At 43.3% G+C, this 25109-nt stretch overlaps 1 protein-coding gene and 4 non-coding genes across 8 annotated transcripts in view; 1 reads left to right on the top strand and 4 right to left on the bottom strand.

The window, feature by feature from the left end:
* Positions 1 to 6563: 6563 nt before the first annotated feature.
* LOC138588335 (LIM domain-binding protein 3-like) overlaps positions 6564 to 25109 on the top strand; it is a 48859-nt gene continuing 30313 nt past the window's right edge. For all 4 annotated transcript variants that reach the window (XM_069658398.1, XM_069658397.1, XM_069658396.1 and 1 more), the window contains exon 1: positions 6564 to 6723. In XM_069658398.1, coding sequence (XP_069514499.1) covers positions 6628 to 6723 — 96 coding nt within the window. In that variant the 5' untranslated portion in view covers positions 6564 to 6627. The remainder of the gene's footprint in view (positions 6724 to 25109) is intronic.
* trnat-cgu (transfer RNA threonine (anticodon CGU)) lies at positions 19061 to 19134 on the bottom strand. The gene has a single exon. It is a non-coding gene; the product is annotated as a tRNA-Thr (tRNA).
* trnat-cgu (transfer RNA threonine (anticodon CGU)) lies at positions 19799 to 19872 on the bottom strand. Its single transcript has one exon. It is a non-coding gene; the product is annotated as a tRNA-Thr (tRNA).
* On the bottom strand, positions 20170 to 20243 carry trnat-ugu (transfer RNA threonine (anticodon UGU)). Its single transcript has one exon. It is a non-coding gene; the product is annotated as a tRNA-Thr (tRNA).
* On the bottom strand, positions 21422 to 21495 carry trnat-ugu (transfer RNA threonine (anticodon UGU)). Its single transcript has one exon. It is a non-coding gene; the product is annotated as a tRNA-Thr (tRNA).

The raw sequence follows: 25109 nt of genomic DNA, 5'->3' as shown, positions 1-25109 counted from the left end.
GATCAGCAGCTCAGCGGGGACACTGTCTGCTTCTAAAGAAATTAAATGTAACATTGGAACCAGGGCTCCACACAACAGTTTTAATTTAACAACATAATTCCAAACTATTTTAATAGTTATTTTGACAAAGTTATTAATAGAACTTTCTTACTTGCTGGATGATAACTTTAAATACTATGATCAGTGCCCGACCCAACCATTTCTTATTTCTGCTAAAGAGAGAGTCAGGTGTGGACATAACTTTTTTTTGGATAAATTATACGAGTCATCTTTAAAGATGAGGGCTAAAGCATCAGTCTACTTGGGCTTGACAAACAGTTAATTGTCCCACTTTGTCTGAAATCTTTTAAACAGAAAGCACACTAAATATGACATGACAGCTTCATTATTGACCCAGACACCAGCGGTATTGTCCTTGAATAGAAATAGATCTTCTGTGGGGAGTTCAACACAACTTTTTTAGGAAAAATGTGAACGAAGGGATGGAAAGAGTACACATGCTTTAAATAAGTTCTTTCTGTCAGATTCAGACCATCTATCCCACTGTAACCAGTCCACTCAGACCATTGGTCCCACTGCAACCAGTCCACTCAGGCCGTCTGTCCCACTGTCACCAGTCCACTCAGGCTGTAGGTCGCACTGTAACCAGTCCACTCAGACTGTTTGTCCCATTGTGACCAGTCCACTCAAGACCGTCTGTCTCACTGTCACCAGTCCACTCAGGCTGTCTGTCTCACTGAAACCGGTCCACTCAAGACCGTCTGTCTCACTGTCACCAGTCCACTCAGACCGTCTGTCCCACTGTAACCTATCCACTCAGGCTGTCTGTCTCTCTGCAACTGGTCCACTCAGACCGTCTGTCTCACTGTAACCAGTCCACTCAAGACTGTCTGTCCCACAGCAACCGCTCCACTCAGACTGTCTGTCCCACTGTGAACGGTCCACTCAGACCGTTTGTCCCACTGTAAACGGTCCACTCAGACCGCCTGTCTCACTGTAACCGGTCCACTCAAGACCGTCTGTCCCACTGTAACCGGTCCACTCAGATCGCCTGTCTCACTGTAACCGGTCCACTCAGACCATCTGTCCCACTGTAACCGGTCCACTCAGACCGTCTGTCTCACTGTAACCGGTCCACTCAGACCGTTTGTCCCACTGCAACACTCAGACCGTCTGTCTCACTGTCACCAGTCCACTCAGACCGTCTGTCCCACTACAACCAGTCCACTCAAGACCGTCTGTCCCACTGTAACCGGTCCACTCAGATCGCCTGTCTCACTGTAACCGGTCCACTCAGACCATCTGTCCCACTGTCACCAGTCCACTCAGGCTGTAGGTCGCACTGTAACCAGTCCACTCAGACTGTTTGTCCCATTGTGACCAGTCCACTCAAGACCGTCTGTCTCACTGTCACCAGTCCACTCAGACCGTCTGTCCCACTACAACCAGTCCACTCAAGACCGTCTGTCTCACTGTCACCAGTCCACTCAGGCTGTCTGTCTCACTGAAACCGGTCCACTCAAGACCGTCTGTCTCACTGTCACCAGTCCACTCAGACCGTCTGTCCCACTGTAACCTATCCACTCAGGCTGTCTGTCTCTCTGCAACTGGTCCACTCAGACCGTCTGTCTCACTGTAACCAGTCCACTCAAGACTGTCTGTCCCACAGCAACCGCTCCACTCAGACTGTCTGTCCCACTGTGAACGGTCCACTCAGACCGTTTGTCCCACTGTAAACGGTCCACTCAGACCGCCTGTCTCACTGTAACCGGTCCACTCAAGACCGTCTGTCCCACTGTAACCGGTCCACTCAGATCGCCTGTCTCACTGTAACCGGTCCACTCAGACCATCTGTCCCACTGTAACTGGTCCACTCAGACCGTCTGTCTCACTGCAACCGGTCCACTCAGACCGTTTGTCCCACTGCAACCGGTCCACTCAGACCGTCTGTCTCACTGCAACCGGTCCACTCAGACCGTTTGTCCCACTGTAACCGGTCCACTCAGACCGTCTGTCTCACTGTAACCGGTCCACTCAGACCGTCTGTCTCACTGCAACCGGTCCACTCAGACAGTTTGTCCCACTGTAACCAGTCCACTCAGACCGTCTGTCTCACTGCAACTGGTCCACTCAGACCGTTTGTCCCACTGTAACCGGTCCACTCAGACCGTCTGTCTCACTGTAACCGGTCCACTCAAGACCGTCTGTCCTACTGTAACCGGTCCACTCAGACCGTCTGTCTCACTGCAACCAGTCCACTCAGACCGTCTGTCCACTCAGACTGTCTGTCCCACTGCAACCGGTCCACTCAGACCGTCTGTCTCACTGCAACCAGTCCACTCAGACCGTCTGTCCACTTTGACCATCTGTCCTACTGCAACCGGTCCACTCAGTCCATCTGTCCCACTGCAACCGGACCACTCAGACCGTCTGTCCCACTGCAACACTCAGACCGTCTGTCTCACTGCAACCGGTCCACTCAGACCGTCTGTCCACTCAGACCGTCTGTCCCACTGCAACCGGTCCACTCAGACCGTCTGTCCCACTGCAACACTCAGACCGTCTGTCTCACTGCAACCGGTCCACTCAGACCGTCTGTCCACTCAGACCGTCTGTCCCACTGCAACCGGTCCACTCAGACAGTCTGTCCAACTGCAACCGGTCCACTCAGACTGTCTGTCCCACTGCAACCGGTCCACTCAGACTGTCTGTCTCACTGTAACCAGTCCACTCAGACCATCTGTCCACTTTGACCATCTGTCCTACTGCAACCGGTCCACTCAGACCATCTGTCCCACTGCAACCGGACCACTCAGACTGTCTGTCCCACTGCAACAGGTCCACTCAGACCGTCTGTCCCACTGCAACACTCAGACCGTCTGTCTCACTGCAACCAGTCCACTCAGACCGTCTATCCACTCAGACCGTCTGTCCCACTGCAACCGGTCCACTCAGACCGTCTGTCCCACTGCAACCGGTCCACTCAGACCGTCTGTCTCACTGTAACCAGTCCACTCAGACCGTCTGTCCACTTTGACCATCTGTCCTACTGCAACCGGTCCACTCAGACCATCTGTCCACTTTGACCATCTGTCCCACTGCAACCGGACCACTCAGACTGTCTGTCTCACTGTAACCAGTCCACTCAGACCGTCTGTCCACTTTGACCATCTGTCCCACTGCAACCGGACCACTCAGACTGTCTGTCCCACTGCAACCGGTCCACTCAGACCGTCTGTCCCACTGCAACACTCAGACCGTCTGTCTCACTGCAACCGGTCCACTCAGACCGTCTGTCCCACTGCAACCGGTCCACTCAGACCGTCTGTCCCACTGCAACCGGTCCACTCAGACCGTCTGTCCCACTACAACACTCAGACCGTCTGTCCCACTGCAAACGCTCCACTCAGACCGTCTGTCCCACTGCAACCGGTCCACTCAGACCGTCTGTCCCACTACAACACTCAGACCGTCTGTCCCACTGCAAACGCTCCACTCAGACTGTCTGTCTCACTGTAACCAGTCCACTCAGACCGTCTGTCCACTTTGACCATCTGTCCTACTGCAACCGGTCCACTCAGACCATCTGTCCACTTTGACCATCTGTCCCACTGCAACCGGACCACTCAGACTGTCTGTCTCACTGTAACCAGTCCACTCAGACCGTCTGTCCACTTTGACCATCTGTCCCACTGCAACCGGACCACTCAGACTGTCTGTCCCACTGCAACCGGTCCACTCAGACCGTCTGTCCCACTGCAACACTCAGACCGTCTGTCTCACTGCAACCGGTCCACTCAGACCGTCTGTCCCACTGCAACCGGTCCACTCAGACCGTCTGTCCCACTACAACACTCAGACCGTCTGTCCCACTGCAAACGCTCCACTCAGACCGTCTGTGCCACTGTAACCAGTCCACTCAGACCGTCTGTCTCACTGTAACCGGTCCACTCAGACCGTCTGTCCCACTGCAACCTGTCCACTCAGACCGTCTGTCCCACTGTAACTTGTCCACTCAGACCGTCTGTCCCACTGTAACCAGTCCACTTGTGTGTATTTAAGTGTGTATATTACAGTTTATTCATCAGCATTACTTTAACTGACCTGACCTTTAACTTAACAAGGCAGCTCTATTAAGAAGCTGTTTAAAATGACAAACTATTCACAACTGCTCCGAGGTCAGATATGTTGTTAATGCTGAGAGAGAGATCCACTATCACACTACCCTCCTCCTTCATCAAATACTCTCACACACAACGAGAGACACACGCACACTCACACTATTTAACACCCTACTCATATAGCTGTTCGCTGTGAATGTGACTCACACCATGCCATCCGATTGACTCAGTTTGTCTTCTTAACTTGACCTGAAAACAGCACCGAGTGTCTGAACCTGCAGTAGTGTCATCAAAGTCTAAATGGTTTTATCCTCTGGAGAGCAGAAACATTATCAGCAAAGTAAGTTGAAATCTGACCTGTATGTGTTTCTTTGTTGGACTGACCAACCAACCAAACAGTTCCAGGCCTAAAGAGCATTCATTTTAACTTGATGAATATGTAATGTTGCCTAGTTGGATTCTTTAATGGTTTAATTTTTCCATGTTGTTCACTGGACTTTGTTATTCACACTCTGTTGTCTGGAAGACATTATCCTCCCGAGTCTGCCTGTATAAATGTGCCTCCATAACAAGCAGTAATGCACCAACAGAGGTTAGAACAAAGCTATCAAACCTGGAAGTCACTAATTAGCATATTGTCATTCTCAGATCATCACATACTGATGCTTTATCTTTGCCCCTTACGCCCAATAGAAACATGCAAGGTACCCTTCAACGTCTGGATGAGACGCAGGCTTTCAACTAACATCAATGTAAATCATCAGTGGCAATATTAGATGCTCAGACCAACAGCTGCTTGTAAGGTAGTAGGAAGACTGATACAGTCGGCTTTGGCTGGCGCTTGGGGGCCATGGATGGGTCAAACGAGGCAGTTAGTTTGCCCAAACCTCACCAAACTGACTGTTTCACTTTAACTTTGTGTTAGAAAGAAAGAAAGAAACGCTGTATACCTTGGGCAACTGTTTGAGACTTGAGATGAAAATTTATTTTAATCATACTGAAATTAAATACTTAAAACAGCGTGCCCGGGGGAAACTCTTGTCCAGCAGTATCAGCACAGTGTCTACTTGACATTCCTCTCTTTGACAAAGCATCTAAACTTAGCTGATGATGTCACAGGCTGAGCAGATGAGGCTGCTCTGAGGTCAGCCTGTCAGTCTCTGCAGAGGAGCTGAAAACCATCGTAAAAAAGAAGGCAGAAACATGACAGGGTCTTAGATGGTTAATGAAAGTAGAAAAGATCCACTTTTTTCTTTAATAAACTCAGTCTTCTAATTACTATTGTGTAGTTTATGTGAGTTGCGTTAAAAGTTATAAAACAGCCATTACATGAAACCTCACACAAGCTGACAGCTCAGCAGTGTGTTTGTTAGTGTGTGTGTGTGTGTGTGTGTGTGTCACCTGTTGGTGTTAGCACCTGCCCAAATAAAAGACCATTAACCTGTCATACATGTGTTACTGTACTGACTGAGGCCGCTTCTAGTGACACTGCTGTCATCACTGCTGTCAGCTGTAAAACTTATTTTATTTTTAAAGGGATCTTTCTCCACAGCTATGGCACCAATTTCAAATATTATTGCTTCTACTGATTACAGAGAACACCAGCTTTGACTGACAGCGGCTTTTTCCAGGGGCGAATGTCTCCTTTAAGCTGTGTGTTGGCAGCCATCTGGCGATACGATATGTATCACGATACAGGTGTTGGGGTTCAATATATTGAATATATTGTGATAATGTTGTCTTTTATTTATACCAGTGATATATGCATGCTTCCTCCTGTCTCAATGTTTAAAGAGTCAAATAGCTGAAGTTGCATAACTGTGTACAAGTGTTACTGTTTGAACCTGTGACCTTGCTGTAATATCCATCTGCCGCTGACCTTTCAGCTATCGCAGCCACTTAACTCGTGGCCTTTCAGATTGGGCTTTATCGTCATGAAGATAATGAGATGTTTCCTGGCGTGGCCCCTGATTGGGTCCGAGGGAGACCCTGGGCGTAATGGGACATTACAGGAGGAGGGGGGAATTGAGGAGGTGAGGGAAGAATCTTCTGGGTCTATATTAGCCCCGGTGAATCACGGCGAGCCTGGCATACCGGGTGTCCCCTTTCACGCCATATAAGTACACCCCCCCCTCCTTTCTCCCCCGCCCTACCTCACCCTACCTCACCCCGCCTCACCCCTCCACCCCCCACAATGCAACAGGGCTATCTCTGGCTATTCTTAGGCTGTCACTTCAGCTCTTCTGAGCAGGCAAGTCCTCTCCTTTCTCCTCGCTCAGCTTCTTCTTTTCTGTCTCTTTCTGGTTCGTGATTCGACACTTTTTTCATTTTCACGTCTGGTTTGTTTCTCCATCGTTTCACCTGTCTGATATCTCTTCTCTGTCACCTTTCAGAGGCTGCTTGCCGCCGGCCCGCCCTCCCATCCCTCCAGCACCTGTGGGCATTTAAAACGTTTGGTTTAATCGCCGTTGTCCATTTCGGAGGACCTTTTTAAGTGTTTGGAAGAATGAGCGTCTACACCGTGTCGCTGCCCGGCCCTGGCCCCTGGGGCTTCAGGCTGCAGGGAGGGAAGGACTTCAACATGCCGCTGACCATCTCCAGGGTAAGAAACTGCTGATAAACTGAGTTAAAGAACACCTGTTTTTGGAGCCTACTGGAATGTTTCTGCATGTTTAACCAGTTTATGATCAATCAAGTATCCTTTAATTCAAGATATCTGCAGGTTAAGGTATACCATCAAGTACCTAACTTCTTAGTGTTTTTATGTCTTATCAAATCATGTCTGTCCTGAAAGTCTTAATTTCTTGAAAACAAGTGACAAAAACCTGCTTCTGTTATAAAAATACATGAAGCTGTTTCTGAAAAAAATTGCTTATTTCAATAATTTCCTAGAAATGAGTGACAAAAAGAGCGAGGCGTGGGGGCCGTGTTGTTACGTGATCATGTAATCTTAACGTCCTGGTTGGGACTTTAGTGGGGGGCTTGGTTGCATGCCCTCGTTTTCTGTCATCCCTCTCACGCTGTACTCTACTCCTCTGTCCACTGTCGAAATTTAAAAATAACTCAAAAATAACACTTAATAATGAATGAGACAAGGAAGTCTTTTTACCTACGATGCAGAAATACATTTAAAAGATGATTAAAATGTTAGTATAATCAGTTAAAATAAGACTGATGCAGGTTGCTCCACTAGAGTTGAGAAAAATTGTACTCGATTTGAGAAAATATTCCAACCACATTGGCAGATTTGTTAACTTGTTTTAACAAAATAAAGATTTTAAGGACTTCAGGTTGAAGACAAGCACATTCTTCACGTTGACAGCTGCCGTTGTTTAAATTTGATTCATCTGAGAATCAAATGTTTAGTTAATTAAATCAGCCAATTAAATCAGCATCACCACAGAGAACTTGTATTACCCTATCAGTAAGGTTAGTTCACAGTGAAAAAAGTTATTGATACAAAGAATTCTTACGTCTCTGCCAGTTGGTTTTCATACTTTATTGAAATGAATGAAAGCCAATGGCTGCCTATGAGAAGAGGAAACATGATGCCTGCTTTGGTTTTAAAGCTGCCTTGGGAACCTGAAACTGCTGTTTCTCTGGATGTCTTGTGCTGATTGTTGCCTCTCTTATGTTACGCACGGCTGGTTTTGATAATAAGCCGTGATTCATCGGTGATTCAGAAACACATGTGGAGTTGTCAGGGTGAGATCTGTGGCCCCCCAGCTGGCCCGCGGGTTGAGGCGGCTGCCAGGATTTGTCAGTGGGGCCGAAAGCAGAGCCGGAGGCCTAAAAGTGGCGCTGGTGTTGGTTTCACAGCAGTGACTCTCTGAATAGACGGAGCAGGAATGAACAGACCACAGACAGGGACAGAAATCACTCCTCTGCCTCATATCTCAACTACACTCTGCAGTTCTTCATCGTCTGCTCTCTCTCTGGGCAACAGCAGAATCTGTTGGGATCCTTTGACATTATATTTGCTTGGCTGCTTTTCGGTGATTTAGGTTTGATTGTCAAACATTTAAATATCAATAAGTAATGTGCAAAAAGTAGACATTTTATTTTGATAGGGAAGATCTTTATGTTAGCACAGTAAAGCCTTTGCAAAAAATGTACAAAGCCTAATTAGTTGCAGGATGTGATGCAGTGCAGAAGTTTGTCTTTGAGGAAACATTAGGAAGATGTTGTACTCACCATATGACACCACTGACATATTAGCTCAGCTGTTCATCTGCTCTCGTTTTTCTTTATACTTCCTGGTTGACTTTTTGGGGCCAAATAGAACCAAATCCTAGAGAAAATTAGTGAATCGATGAATTGTTTGATTTTCAAAATTAAAAAAAAAAGAAATTCTTCAAGTCCTCAGACTGCTAATTTTGTCCGACCAGCAGTCCAAAACTCTAACAGTCATTAAACAACAGAGAAAAAGAGCAAATCATCCCAGTGGAGGATCAGGATCTAGTGAATGTTTTGTCTGGTTTAAATTGACTGAAAAGATCAACTAATGTGAAATTGTAAAAACAATTGATAGTGAAAAATTTGGAGGGAGATTGAGCCATATTCCAAGTAATACAACATATTTGATAACCCGTTAGCTAACATTAGACAACAGCTTATGCTAGCATTCAGTCCCTTCCTAGCTAACATTTCATTAGTTAATGGTACGTTAGCTAGGAAGTAAATTCCTAGATAAAACAGTTCTTGTTAGGAATTTACGCCTTTCCCATTGTATCGTGTATTAGTACCAAAAGACTTTTAGCCACTTCCTTGCTAACGGTAATGTTAGTAAGTAGCTGAATGCTAATGTAAACTGATGTCTGACTATAGCTAATAGGTTATCAAATGAGTTGTTTTAACTTGAAATAAACTTGAAACTTTCCCTCCGTATTTTCACTGTTCATGTCTTTTCAGTTGTTAAAATAATAATGATTTATACAACTGAGAAACTAGAACAAAGCAGAACAGCATTACAACAGCAGCAATTTAGCTAACTTTAATTTTGTGCACCCAGTTTCCTTCAGCAGCATGCAGATTTAAAAAGCTATATATTTTTTTAAAAGTAACAATAATAAGATGCATGATAATCTAACTGCAAAGCGTTATTTTAAAGTCTCTTATTTTGAAGGCCAAATTTAGCCTTAGTTTGTTCATCTCATGATGCTGTAGGAGAAAGAACAGAAGCTGACAGACACACAGGAAACGTAGGGAAACAAATACTTAGGAGATACGAGATTTGGCAACTTAACACGTGACATAAGTGTCTCCTGTAACTGCAGGCTCACAGGTTGAATCCTCCCAGTAAAAATGCAGTTAATCAGTTGTGTCGAAATGTCTTTTGCAGGGCTGAAATCTTTTCAGGCTGGCCGTGACCTCTGACCCCTCTTGTGCTAAGTACATTGTGTGTACATTGTACAGTGCTGAAATGTGTTTTGAAGCCTCCACTGTGTTTGACGGGTTTGAGGGTTTAATTTGTGCTCTGAATCACTCACAGTCGTCCTTCTGCTGGGTGGGGGATGACCTGACAGGGTGGAAACATGTTTCGAGGTGTGAGGAGCGTCGATATTTATTCCTGGAAAAGATTTGATTCAGAGAAAAGAAAATCCTCTCAGAGACATGAGATGCTGTTGTTGCCCTGTTAGCTGCAGATGTTTTTCTTTATTGGATCGGTGGAAACAGCTCTAGTTTTTTCCTCATCAATAAACTTAATAGTTACTCTAAGCTGGTTTTTAGTCTGGCAGTTTTTATGATGTGTTCATGGATTCTCACACACTCCTCACAACATATAATGCCCAAAGAAACCCAAATCCACAACAGCCTTCTTAATATATAATTGTGGGTCTTATGTAGCCTACTTAATAATTAGCATCAAAATTCAAGCAATCAGAATTCAAAATATTGTCATTTAAGTGTCTGAAAGCCTCTCTAATGTTTGGTTTGAAGCTTGGATATTTATTACAAACGTTACACAGTTAATTCAGCAAACCAATCGCAGGACAAAGTCACAGCAGATTCTGCTGTTAGCACCCAGCGTTAGCATAGTCTGCCAGTGATTATTGACGCCTGCAGGTGTTGAGTGTGGACAGTGGTTGTCTATTTTTGGCTGCAGGAGTTTAGTGCAGGTCGTTGATGATCTATTTTTGCGGCAGGTGTTTAGCGTCTCTGGACGGAGTTCAGTGTACTAATGCGGCACTAGCTAACCCTACACAGCCATCATGTAGCTTTATACTCATAGCTTTAGAACAAGCTAGGAACAAGCTCATAGCTTTGGAACAAAGTAGGCTCAAGCAGGCTGTAATGTTTAGGGCTGCAATACACTTATTTTCACTGTTGCTTTATTCGGCACATTCACATGCCGGCCATTCTCCTCATTATCAGGGTGAGAAGCTCAAGTGCTGTTATAATGTATACAGCAGTGTCTCAGCTTGTAGGCTAGGTCATATCAATGTAGGGTAATGTAGGGCATTTCACCTCTTCTCGATTAATGACCGACCAACAAGACAATTGATATTAAAAACCTAGAGGGACATCAGGCTGAATTTCAAAGTAAAACAAGACATTTGATAAGCATTAGCTACTAAATAAACAGATAGCATAAGCATTCGATCAGGTCCTAGCTAACATTATTGGTTTGGTAGGAAGTAAATTCCTAGCTTACAAACAGTTAGCTAGAAAAAGTGAATTTACGCTTTTCTTATTTTATCACATCACACAACCAAACAGTAATATCAGCCATGTCTTAGCTAACGTAAATGTGGCTAACTGCTATGGTTAGCTTTTGACTAACAGCAGCCAACAGGTTATCAAATATGTTGTTTTAACTTGTAATATGCACATATTTCCTTCTGGATTTTCACTGTACATTGTTTTATTTATTGCTGATTTATCTGGAATTCGTAAAATGATAATGGTTTGTCAGTTTCCCTAAAAAACACAGCAGACGTCATAATTACAGCATTTGTGTGACTTCTAATTTTTTTTTTTCCCACTTTCTACGGCTTATCTATTAATGCAACTTCAGATGCTGTCACTGCAGATAGTACAACTGCTGCTCCAGTTATTAATTGCAGTCAAGTATTGATTAGCTCTTTGATAAAGATCAAATCAATCAAACTAGATCAGCTCATAGCAGATTGATGGTCGTTAACTGATCATCTGTCTGTCGTCAGTTGGTGTCTTTAGGCCAAACGTCACTCTGAACTGACACAAAGAGACCCAGCAGCTGTTCTCACACACACACGCACACACACACACACACACAGCAGTCTCAGTCATTCAGGAGCAGCTGACGAGGAGCTTCCCCTCTGCTGTCTCTGTGGTTCATAGTATTCCATGACTCCATCACACGGCCATGTCATGTTGGCAGAAACACACAACTGTTTACACGTCACACAGTGACAGGAAGAAACAAAACAAAACATTAATGGTTATTCATAAAAGGGTTAAAGTCTGCTCCTTTTCTTATACTGGGGTAAAAGTTTTATTCAGTAGCTCTGCATCAAAATGTGTCACATGTCCGTGATCATTTATCCTTTGAGTCTGGGTCTGTGTACTTTCCATCATCATGGCCGCTCAATAAGCAGCGCTGCAACAGTTTGGTATTTTCCTGACCTTAAGCTCTGCCTGTCTGTGTGGTATTTTGGTACCAAGCACAGAGTTCACAGCTGGGAGCTTCATTCAAATGAGCAACACAAAGCTGTTTGCTGGTATTTTGGTGGCAATGTGTCTTAGAGGGTTTAAAAATGACAATCTGCTGGAAGTCTGGGGACTTTATCATCAAGAACAAACTAAATACTTCAGGAAATGTGCAGCAATAACAGAACCAGGCTTACAAATGTAGATACATGATTTGATTGAACCTTCTTGAACCAGGAGTTGTGTTTAAACCAGCATCGATAAGTAAATGTTTAATGTGCATTCTTGCTGTCAAGCAGGGGGCAACACCACTGGTTACAAATTGTATAGATGTCTGTACTTGAGCCAACTTCTAACTTGATTTATTAGCAAAGTAATGAGTTCATTTCTCATTCACTGGTTTCAATCATCATCTATACATAATGTTCTGATTTATGGTTCCATTTAGAGTTTGATAACCGGGGATGCTTTAGGGCGAGGCTGCCTTGTTCTTGACGACATAACTGTCAATTAGGTAATAATGCAAAAAGGGTTGACAACATTTTCGATACTTTTTGATATGTTTTAAAAGACACAATCCCTATTATTTTTACGCCGTTAGTACCGGAACGTATTGAAGCTTTTAAAAAAGAAGTCTGATTTTCAACCCAAAGCTGCCGTGAGCAAAAAAGAGAGAGCAGCTGTGGTCAAGCAACATAGACAGGAAGTGAAGAGAGCAAGCGCCGTTAATGAAAAAACGCAGTGAGACACAGAAGTAAGACTATTTCTGATTGTTTCACAGGTGTTACGCTCCAAACAACAAACTAACACACACCCACATCTCCGCACAACCCTGCAGGAAGGTACAGTGTGTGTGCGTCTGTCTCCTGAAGCTCTCATACAACGACACAACGGACTGCTGTCATTCACAGAGCGGCAAATGAAGACGTTTTGTGAAGTCCCTTTCACGTCTCATAAAGATGTTATGATAGTGCCTGTTGCAGACAGACAGAGAGCAGAGCAGAGAGAGAGCCATGTCACCTCTGTGCTACGTTTTCATGTAGACTCGACCTGCGGGACTGTTGGCTGAGCTCCAGACCACTGCCCAGCGATGGACGTCCAGAAATGTCCCAAACACAGTAGAATAATAAGAACAACAGAAACACAGATGAAGGGCAGATCCTCTGCAGATACCACATCGCACTTCTACTGGATTATGAGTGATGATTAAGAGGGAATATTTAATATGGAAAATCCTGCTCATTAAGCCTTTCAGTACTAATAACAGTATGTCAAATGTGCTGGTATGTGTTTAGTGACTTTTTTCTGTATCAGCACTGCGTGAAGGTGGAAATTAAAAACAAGAAAAGTACCTCTATTTTTGTTGCCGTGGTATCGAAACAGGTATCGAGTATTGTTTTTTTTAACTAGTATTGTAACTCTAAATGCAAATCGACCCAAATGTGTTCACTTCTTGTAAAAAGTAACAAGTTGGCAACGACCAAAATGCCAAACTCGAGGCTTCAAAAACAGAAGTCCACTAACCAGTGGCTGATGGAACAGTAGCTACTTCTCAAACAGTCGATGGTCTGCACACATCACTCGGGTGCATTTCATTTGGCATTCTGCCTGTTTATTTAGGAGACGTTAGATTGCAGTGGCTCATTGAACCTTTTTATAGCATTCTTGAAATGAATGACTCTTTTGTCACAATATTAAAGATGTTTGTGACGACTTAAGATGTGAGAAACAGCAGATTTAAGACATTTATTTTGGTAACATAAATCTAAATCATCCAGAAATACTCCGCCCTGCCATCCTGCTCTGTGTTGTACTGTAAGTCAGTTTGGAAGATGAAAATCCTGTTAGACACACATGCACACACACGCAGTAAATCTGCATGTTTTCACTACAAATATGTTCATGATGGAAATAAACACACACATGCGGGAGCCTTGTTTGAAATCTGTGTGGTGCCATGTGGAGATAATCTGCTGTCTTTGTGACAGCAGGATGGATTTAAGCTGCGTTTTCTGCTGCTGAAGGCTTTTATCACAGCACAGGGAGTTTATGGATAAGCGAGGGGACAGAGGACGCTGCCCATCATCCCTCTGGGCTCTGCAGTTCATCGTTCCCTCATGTTCAGAGGTTCAGAGCAGCAGGTCTGGGGAGAGAACATTAAACAGTGGTATTAACGGGCAGATGAGGCTGATTCAGGCCTAATCTGCTGCCCGGGGATCAGCATTAACAGTTCTAGTGTTGAACAATTCAGATAACTTGTAATGTTTTATATTTTTATTCTTGTCAACATATCTGCAGGGATCCAATCAGCAACATGCTCACACTGTTATTTATTTTTAATCAATCCCACTCACACCGCCTCGCTACCCCAAATACTTCATAGAGTACCAAACGTGGATTAAAAAAAACTTTGGACTCTGGGGCTGCGACACTATTTTGATGTCCGAATAGTCATCGATTATTGAAACGATAAGTTGACTAGCCGCAATTTTTCTCTATTTGTTTACCTGTCACTTCCCGCCTGCTGTTTTGCATGAGCAACTATCACCAAAGACAGTGAGGATGCGGGATGGCTCACCCCCTTAACAACTCCGCTCCGGAAATCGGTGATGGATGAAGGAAGGATGATGTAACTAACTAATTAGAGACCAATTCATTGGCAATTAATGCCACCGATTTGCACCCCTGTTGGACTCAATAAACATTAAGCCAGTAAGTTTTTACAGCACGTGTAGCATGATATAAGAAGACAATAATCAATATCTGCGATTAAGCTCCATATTTATTAGAAGGATTGACTAGTGTGGGCGATGGTCATCCCCTTTTCTCTCGCCCCCTGCTTCCAACACGAGCTACTGTCCTCTATCAATGAAGGCATAAAAGGCTAGAAAAATAATGTTAGAACGATTGACTGGTGTACCATATTTGCAGTTGCAGATGTGGATTAATGAGCACTGTACCGAGTAATGGCTTTTAAAACACAAAAGACTTTTCTCTTTTGTTCTGAGGTGCTGCCTGCAGATTACTGCCACAGAAAAGCAGGAAAAATCTGTTGGACGCATTTACCAACTGCTTCATCTCTGGGTTTCTTGCAGTTGAAAATCTTTATAATAAAGGATGTGGACGGTCAGCTGTCAATCAAGGAAACAAGCTCTGTCTAAAGCTGCTATTATAGCCAGTAGTTATATTAACAATGGACCACATAACTGCTTGTGTGTGAAAGGTGTCTCTGTTCGAGATGAATCTGCAGAGAACGAAAAGGTGTATACATGTTTATTACACGGCTGGATTAAATGCAGCTCTTTGGGACGGCTGCAGCGCAAGAAAAACAGCTTCTTGTCTGAGGGGTGTACTACGAAGCAAGTTCAACATACCCAGGCTTTCTTTACGTAAGCTTGCTCGACAAAGCCTCAAGCACCAGTTAGAGATAACAGGTATCACAAAGGTGGTTATGAGCGTTCTCTGTTAACTCAGGCTCTGTTCGCGCTCACAGAGAAAGGGGTGTTTTACACGTCATTTGACGCTTCTCCCGCACAAAAAGGAGCGATTATCGTTTGTCTGCGTCAGTCAGACTGTTTAACTGAGAAGCGCTGATGAATATTTAAAAGTTATTACTGTAAAAACCAACATTGCTGCTGCAATAAGGCAAGAGAGGAACGCTGCACACGATGCTCTCAGTGCCTATTTCTAATGTAACAACTACACATAGTACAACTCTTAAACTGTAACATGATACATATGATTTCATTAGTGTAGTCAGAAACTACAGTTAGGTCGGATACTTCACTTCATGAAAAAGGCGTGGAAATAATTTAAGTGGCCTTATTGTCCAAATAGAATTCAAGTTAATTAATTTATTTCATTTAATCTGTGATGAAAAACCTTAGGCTCTATGATGCATACAGTACGTGCTACTGTACCTGCACTGCTTCATTCTGTGTCTTTACATGCATAACGTTATGTTCCAGAAGTTTCCTCGCACACATTACCCCAGCTGAGGATCTATATTACCCACGGAGACCATCATCAGGACATTAGTAATGATAGGGCGGCGCTTTACAGCCGATTCTAAGCCTTAACTCTGAACATAACCTGGTCCAGACCAGGTTAGCTTTTCAGATTAGGTTACCATGGTAACCAGGTTAAAAGAGAGCCAGCTTCGTGACACCGAAAACCCCGGGTTTAGGCTCAACAGACACGGCTAACCCTCTAATCCCGCTTCGTAGAACACCCCTCTGGTGTCTTGTGCTTTCATTTAGATTCTCCGCACACAGTCTTGTTGTCTGCTTCTTACTCTTTAGAATGACTTCCCTCAATCACAGCTCAGGGAGACGTGGACGGCCCCTGCATGTCCCGGCAGGTTTTAATGACCTGCTGGATGTTGTAAAGCCTGTTTTCATTTCTTTGCCGTATTGCTGATCTCGGCAATAAAGCTGAGTGACATTTTCTGTGAAAAGCCAGATGAGGCTGCAGGCGCGACCGAAATGTCACAAACGGCTCCGAGTGTGTGCAGCAGGCAGATGAGGACGGAGGATGCTGTGTTTGGATATCAGATAGTACAACACTTATTACATAAAGAAGCAACACAAAGAGCAAGTTTACAGCTTCACTTTTCTTCACTGATATATTCTGTTATCCTCTTCATTCTTTACAACACAGATGCAAATTAACCACAAATATAGATAATGGATAAAAGCACTTCTAACTGACATATTTGCTGTATATTTACACACATGTTACTCTATATTAAGGAGGAAACTCTGAGCCCTTCAAATTAAAATCAGTTAAAAAAGATGAGAAAAGAATTCAGCAAAAAGTAAAAATATTCGAGAGAGAGAAGAAACAAACTTGTGTTCTTCTTTTCGTCCTGTCACGTTTGGTGTCAAAACAAAAAGGCAGAGCAAAAGTCTTAAACATAGACTAAACACACTGGGGAGGTGAGGCTAATCAGACACAGGTGAGACTAATTAAGGGGCAGGTGAAAACAATAAGGACATGGCACCTAATCAGACAAGCGGGAAAACACACAAAGACAGGAAGTAGAACATCGCAAGGGTAGTAATTAAACTAAAACATGAGATGATATGAACAACGAAACACAAATGAAATACATAACTAAACAAGGCTAACTCAAGACAAGTTAGTCATGCAGTCATGCATGTGACAGTACAGTCCATCTTATTATAATTATTAGACATTTATTTACTGTCTGTAGAACTGTTTAGTGCTGCATCAAAGAAACTGTGCTGCTTTATCTGTGGCCCATTAATCATTAAAAAATAAATAACTAAATAGATTTAATACAAAAAATCAGAAAGTTTGCAGCTGCTGAGAGACAGAAACACAGATTAATTCAGCCTTTATATTAATTTTCTACCTGTACATGTTTAAAAAATGTCTATATTTTCACTCAGATAGACCTTTAAGAAGACGTGTTAGTTGTCATCGTTTTGTGTTTCTGCTGGAACATAAGAAATGTAAAAATTGAATTAGAAAAAAACGGTGTAAATCGTACTTATTGTTGTGGGTTTGGTCCCAACACTGATGTCTTCTGCAGCGATGCTTAAATGTCCCTTAAATGTTCCCTCTGTCAGTCGGACTGCTACGCTCCAGCTGAGCGTCTGCTAAAGTTTTACAGCCTGTGTGAAAGGCGAGCTCGCAGTAACTGGACTCCTGCTGTAGCACAGCGAGCTGACTCAGCGCTCAGCGAGCTCCTCATGACACTGCATCTTGTTACAGCTGCACAGCAACATCCTGACGCTTCATATACATCCTCATTTTCAGTTGGTCGGTTACATCATGGTGCTGCCTCTGCTGAAAAAATGAGGTCTGTTTTTTGGGGATGTGTGCAGACTTGGAAGGATCAGTGAACAGGCCTGCAGGGCACAGACCGCGGGGAAGAAGGGGTCTGTTCAACCAGCTAAGCCAAAGCAAAGTTGCAAGTGACTGGTACCGTTTCTTAGAGTCAACCAAATGACTGCAAAAATATTCAAAAGACCACAGATACAAAACAACCCAAAGGAACATATAACGACGACAAATAGATACATGACAACTACAAAGACACTCAGAAAATAACCCAAACCATGATAAAGCCACCATAATAAATTGACCATAAAGGAGAGCAAAACAACCACAAATGCACTAAAAATGACCACAAGAATTTACTAAAAGACTGAGAATGTAAACAGAGAGACATTGAAAGGCATAAAAAGAGAATTAAATGACTACAAAGAGGGACGCTGGTTTAGCTAAGTTGAGCAGGCGCCCCATATACAGAGGCTACAGTCCTCGACGCACTGATCGCAGGCTGATCATTTGGTGCGTATCATCCCCCACTCTACACTTCCCACATTTCCTGTTTCTCTCCGGCTGTCCTATCTAATAAATGCTCAAAAATAATCTTTAAAAAATGACAACAAATATTTAAAATGATCACAGATATAGAAGTAAGAGTTGTGCCGATACTGATAACAGTATTAGAAAGGCCTCCGATACTGAGCAACAACAGTGATATGCACACAGACAAGGTAATGTTCGCCTAAGTTAGCAAAATGTAACAGAAGAAAATCCCAACAGTGAAACGACTGTGAACAGTATACAAAGCCTCAAGACAAGCTATTACATAATATGTACATTTTGTTATTGCACTGGAATCAGATTGGTCTTCAATTTCCTGTATTTCTCAAGTTTAAGGTATTAGTGAGAGGGTCTGAGTAGTAGTATTATCATGAGGCATCACTTTTAGCCTCCGCAACTTGCAGTGATCAATGAACGTGTTCGCACAGCAGCCTGACATTCATCTCTGCTGCCTGTTGCAGCAGCAGCTCAGGGAGCCTGCAGAGTGACAGCCAGCGGCTGTGGCTGCTGACAGGCAGGAGGCTGTTTATAGCTTCTGAAGGTCACACACACACACACAGAGAGAGAGAGAGAGAGAGAGAGGTCTTATCAGTTACCTCTCTGTCTCCGTTAGCATCTATAGTTACAGACCTGTGGAGTCACTGCTGGGGGGTGTGTGTGTTTGATAAACTCCAGATTCACATTTTTAGCTCCGCTGGACAGATAGACAGGAATCTGGGTTTAAGGCAGAAGTATATAACGACAAGTTGACCCCATAGTGGACATTATGGTGTGACCCCAGGAAGTATATGTGCGGTGTATAATGTGTATAAAGTGTATGTGGGTCAGTGTGAATGGCTCACAGTGAAAGTAGGCCACTCTGCAGCCTGGACAGGCCTCACATTGTTCGAGCGCAGTGAGATGTAACAGAGAAGTTGATGGGAAGTGTTGTATTGATACACTGTCTGAGGCACTGCTGGGACTTGAACCCAGGATCTCCTGTTTACGAGACAGGCGCTTTATCCAGCTAAGCCACAGCACCTGATGGTCTATGCTTTTCTTCCTTTCCTTCTTTCACCTTAAACATTTTGTTTCCTCCCAGTGTCAACGCAAATGAAAGTTGGTTGCAGTAGATGGCCAATCAATGAGCCTCGTTCATCTGGACGTTTCTGCCTGTTAAAGGAAGCTGATTGATAGACATTATTCTGTCCAGTAAAATATAACTCTACAACTCAAGGTCGCTTAAATCGGTAGTTTGAAGTGTTTCCTGTGTGTATAAGTCAAGACTGTCTGCATGTCAATGTTTGAAAAATCAATGTTTACATGAAACAGCAACCATCAAGCTAGCAACCTTCAGTTATGACAAAGATTTGGATTGTGTAAGAAGGCGGGCCTCATGTCTTTTATATTAATGTCTTTAATGGGTTATATGGTGATTTATTTTGAGGGATTTAGACCATTTAAATACCAGGGATAACCTTTCCTTCAGCAAATGTTCCAACACAACAAGTTGCCTACAGGTGTACTTTTCAAGAGCATCAAGGCTGAGTCTCACCACCATCCCGCCTCCGTGCATTCTACATAGAAGACGGAACGTAACAGAGGCGTGATAATCCCGCCTTAAACTGGCCGTGTGAAAAGCCCTTTAAAGGGAAGCCTCGCATACTGGGTATAAGGATGTGTGTTAGAGAGGATCTGATCTGATGAGGCACTGCTGGGATTTGAACCCAGGATCTCCAGTTTACGAGACAGGCGCTTTGACCAGCTAAGCCACAGCGCCTGTTCTTTCTTCCTGCGTATCCTTCCTTTTATCCATCTTTCCTTTTTTGTATCCTTTTGATTCCACATATATTATAAAATATATCATCATTAATGCATCCTTAACAGTCATTTGGGTTTTTGTCATTAAAATGTTTGATTTGAGAGGACAAAAAGACGCAGAAATTGTGTTTTAAAAAGACAAGAAAGCTTAGTATTTTAATGGAGCTACTTTAGAAGAGGCCTCACATAGAAACCTTCTACTTTGAGTATCTCAAAGCCAACAGTAGTGGCTGTTTTTAAATGAGCAGACCTGATGAGGCGCTGCTGGGATTTGAACCCAGGATCTCCTGTTTACAAGACAGGCACTTTGACCAGCTAAGCCACAGTGCCTCTGTTTAAGACAGAACACAAACAAGGAAAACTTGCGTTTTTTACCTGCTTGGAGTGTGTGATAGACCTACTGTCCTATAACTCTTCCCTTTGTCAGTGGATGGTGGTTGTTTCTGACATTAGAAGACAGCAGAGAAGCAGAGCTGCAGCTTCAGTTAGTTAAACAGAAGAAGTCAGGTTGAACTCTCAGGAAGAAAGTAAGAAAAGATCCTCTGCAATGTGGTAAAAGATAAAGAAGTATCACAAAAATAATGTGTTGTTCAAGTATGTTCATACAGTTGAATCTGATGTCACCTGTCTGATATGATCTCCTGCAGCCTGGTGCATTGTGGGAAACAGCAGACAAAACAAGTTAAATTTTGTACAGCGTGGACTCGTTGTCTGATCAACAGCTCAGCAGCTCTTTGTGTTGTCAGGCTCTGCGGGAGGTTTTAGCTGATGCACCAGAATTAATGAGAGTGTGTGTGTTGTGCGTATGTGTGTTGCGCTGTAACCCAGCCACAGTGTCCCCTCTCCTCCTGTGACTGTGACAATGTGGGATAAATCCATGGGGTTACCTAACACAGCTTTTTGTCCATGGCAGCTTTATACACTGCCTGGAAAAAAAAAAGTCACACACTCTAATATTTAGTGGGACCGCCTTTAGCTTTGATTATGTCATGCATTCGCTGTGGCACCGTTTTGATAAGCTTATGCAATGTCACAACATTTGTTTCCTTACAGAGCTGCATACATTTTTCGCCAAGATCTTGTATTGATGACGGGAGAGTCGGGCCGCTGCGTAAAGTCTCCTCCAGCACATCACAAAGATGCTCAATGGGGTTAATGGAGTTATCCACGTGTGAAAATGATGTCTCATGCTCCCTGAACCACTCTTGTCAAGCTCTTGTCACAACTTGAGCCCAATGAATCGTGGCAACTAGTTCACATCTTTTCCACGACCGCAGGATATGTCTTCCAACATGGTTGTTTAAGAAATAAGAAGCTAGACACTGCATTAGTTGGGTTAAATAAGTTGTTGGCAGCTGAAACAAGGCTCTTACCTATTTGCTTGGTTAAATCCAGGTGGTGACTTTTCTTTTTTTGGCCAGGCAGTGTAGTATACTGTAGTTGCTCAAGAAGAGAAGTAATGGCAGCACATAGTTTCAGGAAGCCTTTAAAAAGACTTAATCTGATTCAGGCAGTGCTGGGATTTGAATCCAGGATCTCCTGTTTACAAGACAGGCACTTTGACCAACTAAGCCACAGCACCTCACACTTAAACAATGTGTACACTCTGAAGGATCCTTGAGCAAGGCATTGGAACTTGTAAAACTCACATATGTATTATTGGCTCAAGTTGTGTCACATGTTTTGGACGTCTTCATCTTCAGGAGGGAAGAAGTCTCTGGAGCTCTAGCTGCAGTGAATGAACAAATGGAGGGTAACAGTTCCTGCAAACCACAACTTACATACAAAAAATATCTGATCAGTTTATCTTACAACTCTCTTAAATGGCTCATTCCCAGTGGTAACATGCATCCATTATCTATACCACTTATCCTTTTCAGGCTCGAGGGGCTGGAGCCTGTCACAGATGTCATTGGGCGAGAGGTGGGGTACACCCTTAACCAGGGGTACTCAATTAAACTTGAAAGAAGTCCAGCTAGAGATTTTTTTTCTCAAGCAAAGGTCCGGAACATCGTAATGTCTGACCTGCGTTATGACTCAGTATCATACATTTATACATTTTGAACGTCTGTCAAATCAAATAAAGAAAATACAATTAGGCCAAATAGTTTTTACAACAGCACAAATAACTTTAACACAGAGCTCTCATAATTTAACAATAATAATAATGAATACTTCAATATTGGTAAGGAAATATAGTGTGTGTTTTCCTGTATTTTTGGTTTATTTTATGCTTGTCTTTATTTGTAAATGAAAACAAATAATATAATGTCTGGTACTACTGGTAGTATAATGTTGTCCATGCAGAAATCAAATGAAAGAGAGAGACAGCTTCACCTCTTCACTGAAGCTGCTATCTCTCTGCCTCCTGACAGAATTATCAAGAATTGACCATAACAGGAGGATTCGCTTTATATTTTATTTCATGTTTGCCAAATTTTATTATATGTTTTGCCGAAATGCAGTTGCATTAGACTTTTTCTCATGGTGAGTCATAGTGAGTTTGAAAACGGGCAATGACTATGAAATAAATAATATTTAAACGCACTGTACACTGACGGACTGCTGGAGAGAGCGAGAGCGAGGGGGAGAGAGAGAGGGGGAGAGAGAGAGGCCACATACCGGTACATATAAGAGCAGAACTGTGGAAATAAGAGGAACATTAGTCATGATAATGACGCCTGATGTAGCTCTGTGTAACTCTCAGGTTTATGGGTGAAGTGTTTGAACTAAACTGCAGCCTGGAGTCTCTGTTTACAGAGACAAACGGAGTGACAGTGTCCGCGTTCAATAATCGCCACAGTCACGGAACACATGAGTCTGTCCAGTCTTAAAAGCTCGGTTTTCTCTACTGCTCTTATTTTAGAGCACGCCATGTCTACTTTTCCCTAACTCACTTATTCTCTCCCGCTGTGTCTCTGTAACTCTCTTGGCGGCTGGCTCTTCAGTCTGTATCTGTATTCTCACACACCCACAGTCGCGAGTGACAGATTTGATTGGCTGAGTAGCGTCACGTGTGATGATTTAAAACGAATTCATTGGTCTGCGAGTTTCTTGGACCCCCAAATCACTACCTCAAAGACAAAAAAGCTGTGCAAGTTAAAATAGATGCGCTTGTCAAAACTATAAATAGGTCCGGGTCCGGAGACGACGGCAGTTGGGTCCGGATCCGTTTGGGGACCGCTGCCCTTAACCAATCGCCTGTCAATCACAGAGACATAGAAACATTCACACTCACATTCACACCTACGGGCAATATTTATAGAGTCACCAATTAACCTAACGAGCATGTCTTTGGACTGTGAGAGGAAGCCTGAGTACCTGGAGAGAACCCACGCATGCTCGGGGAGCCAGTATTAACAGTAGCTCAGAAAAGAGAGCGAGCTGCCTGGACGCTATCAGAGTTGGTTATCTGGCTCCGTGAAAGTAAAAGCACAGAGTGAATGCACACAGTGAGTTATCAGGTGAAATCATACACTTTGTACAATTATCTTTTGTTCAGCTTATGAAAAGGTGGAAGCTACCTCTCTGCATCTCTTAGGGGTGTGTTAAATGGAGCATTTTGAGCCTGTTTTGATAAAAGGCACTGCTGGAATTTGAACCCAGGATCTACTTTTTATAAAGTGCTTTGACCAGCTAAGCCACAGCACCAGTAAATATTTTAACACTGATACTCCAAACTTTCCTTCAGCACAGCAGTCACCTAAACCAGCCTGTTTCATTACACACTAATAATTGGATATTTTTCATAAGCAGCTCTGAGCGCTGCTAAATGTTTTCTGTCCTCGGTGCAGGAAGTCTTCCAACTGGATCCGGACCAGTAAGCCGAGCAGAGTGTTAACTGGGACCAGCTCCCTGCTGTCTGTCACAGTCAGAGGCAGCCAACAGCTCGTCTCCAGGGGGCGATGTTGTCATCCATGCCCATTAACCCGCATTCTGTGCAAATGTCAGCCAGATGAGTCAGAGCGAGATGTGAGCTGCAGTTAAGTGTCAGAGCTGATTTAACCTTTATCACTGAGTGTGTGTGTGTGTGTTTCCTGTTTCCCAACAGTCTGTTTTTCTCCCAACACACACATGGTTAAAGGACAAGTTGACTTTTTTCTCTCAGATGTGTACTAAAAGGTGTACATCTCAAGCATTAATGTCCCCGAGCTCCATCTTTGTACAGGTCAAAGGTCACAGCCTCCAGACTGGGGTAAAAATGGAAGGATTATGGAGCAGTAGAGCAGAGTGATGTGGCTCTGTGGGGGTTAGCGGTGTGTAGACAGCTGTTCAGGGTTTAACACTCCGGCATGAATATTTGTGTCCTGGCATTGTGATCGAGGCGCCACAGAGGCCTCGAGGTTACAGAGCGGCCCTGTGAGTGAGCGGTCAAGAGGTTATGACACGTTCAAACTCGTGCTCAGATCATTTGTGGGCAAGGCAAGGGAAGTTTATTTATATAGCACATTTCAGCAACAACACAATTCAAGGGGCTTTACACATAACAACAAAAGCAAAGAAACACATAATAAAATAAGACATTAAAAAGTGAAGATAAACTAAAAACAGCTAAAAAGAAGCCAAAATATAAAAAAATAAGAGTAAAAGCTACAGTGCAGATATAAATAATTAAAATAGTTATTAAAATAAATGTATTGATAGATTAATAAAAAGCAGTTGTGAACAGGTGAGTCTTCAGTTATATTTTAAAAGAAGTAAGTGTTTCAGTAAACCTGCTTTTTTCTGGGAGTTTGTTCCAGATATACGGAGCATAAAAACTGAATGCTGCTTCTCCATGTTTGGTTCTGACTCTGGGGACAGAAAGCAGACCTGTCCCTGACGACCTGAGGGGTCTGGATGGTTCGTACTGTGTCAGTAGGTCACAAATGTATTTTAGCCCTTGACCATTCAGCACTTTGTAAACCAGCAGTAGTATTTTAAAGTCTATTCTCTGACAGACAGGGAGCCAGTGTAAAATCCTCAGAGCTGGAGTGATGTGATCTACTTTCTCAGTCTTAGTGAGGACTCTGGCAGCAGCGTTCTGAATCAGCTGCAGTTGTCTTATGATTTTTTAGGGAGACCTTTAAAGACACTGTTACAGTAATCGAGTCGGCTGAAGATAAATACATAGACCAGTTTTTCTAGATCTTTCTGAGACATAAGTCCTTTAATCCTAGATATAGGTAGATATATCCTTTGTAATTGTTTTAATGT

The sequence above is a fragment of the Semicossyphus pulcher genome, unplaced genomic scaffold, assembly GCF_022749685.1.
Source record: "Semicossyphus pulcher isolate SPU_LCO1_2020_fin unplaced genomic scaffold, fSemPul1.0.p SCAF_12, whole genome shotgun sequence".
NCBI lineage: Eukaryota > Metazoa > Chordata > Actinopteri > Labriformes > Labridae > Semicossyphus > Semicossyphus pulcher.
The sequence above is the reverse complement of the archived record's forward strand: the minus strand, read 5'-3'. Positions and strand labels throughout refer to the sequence as shown.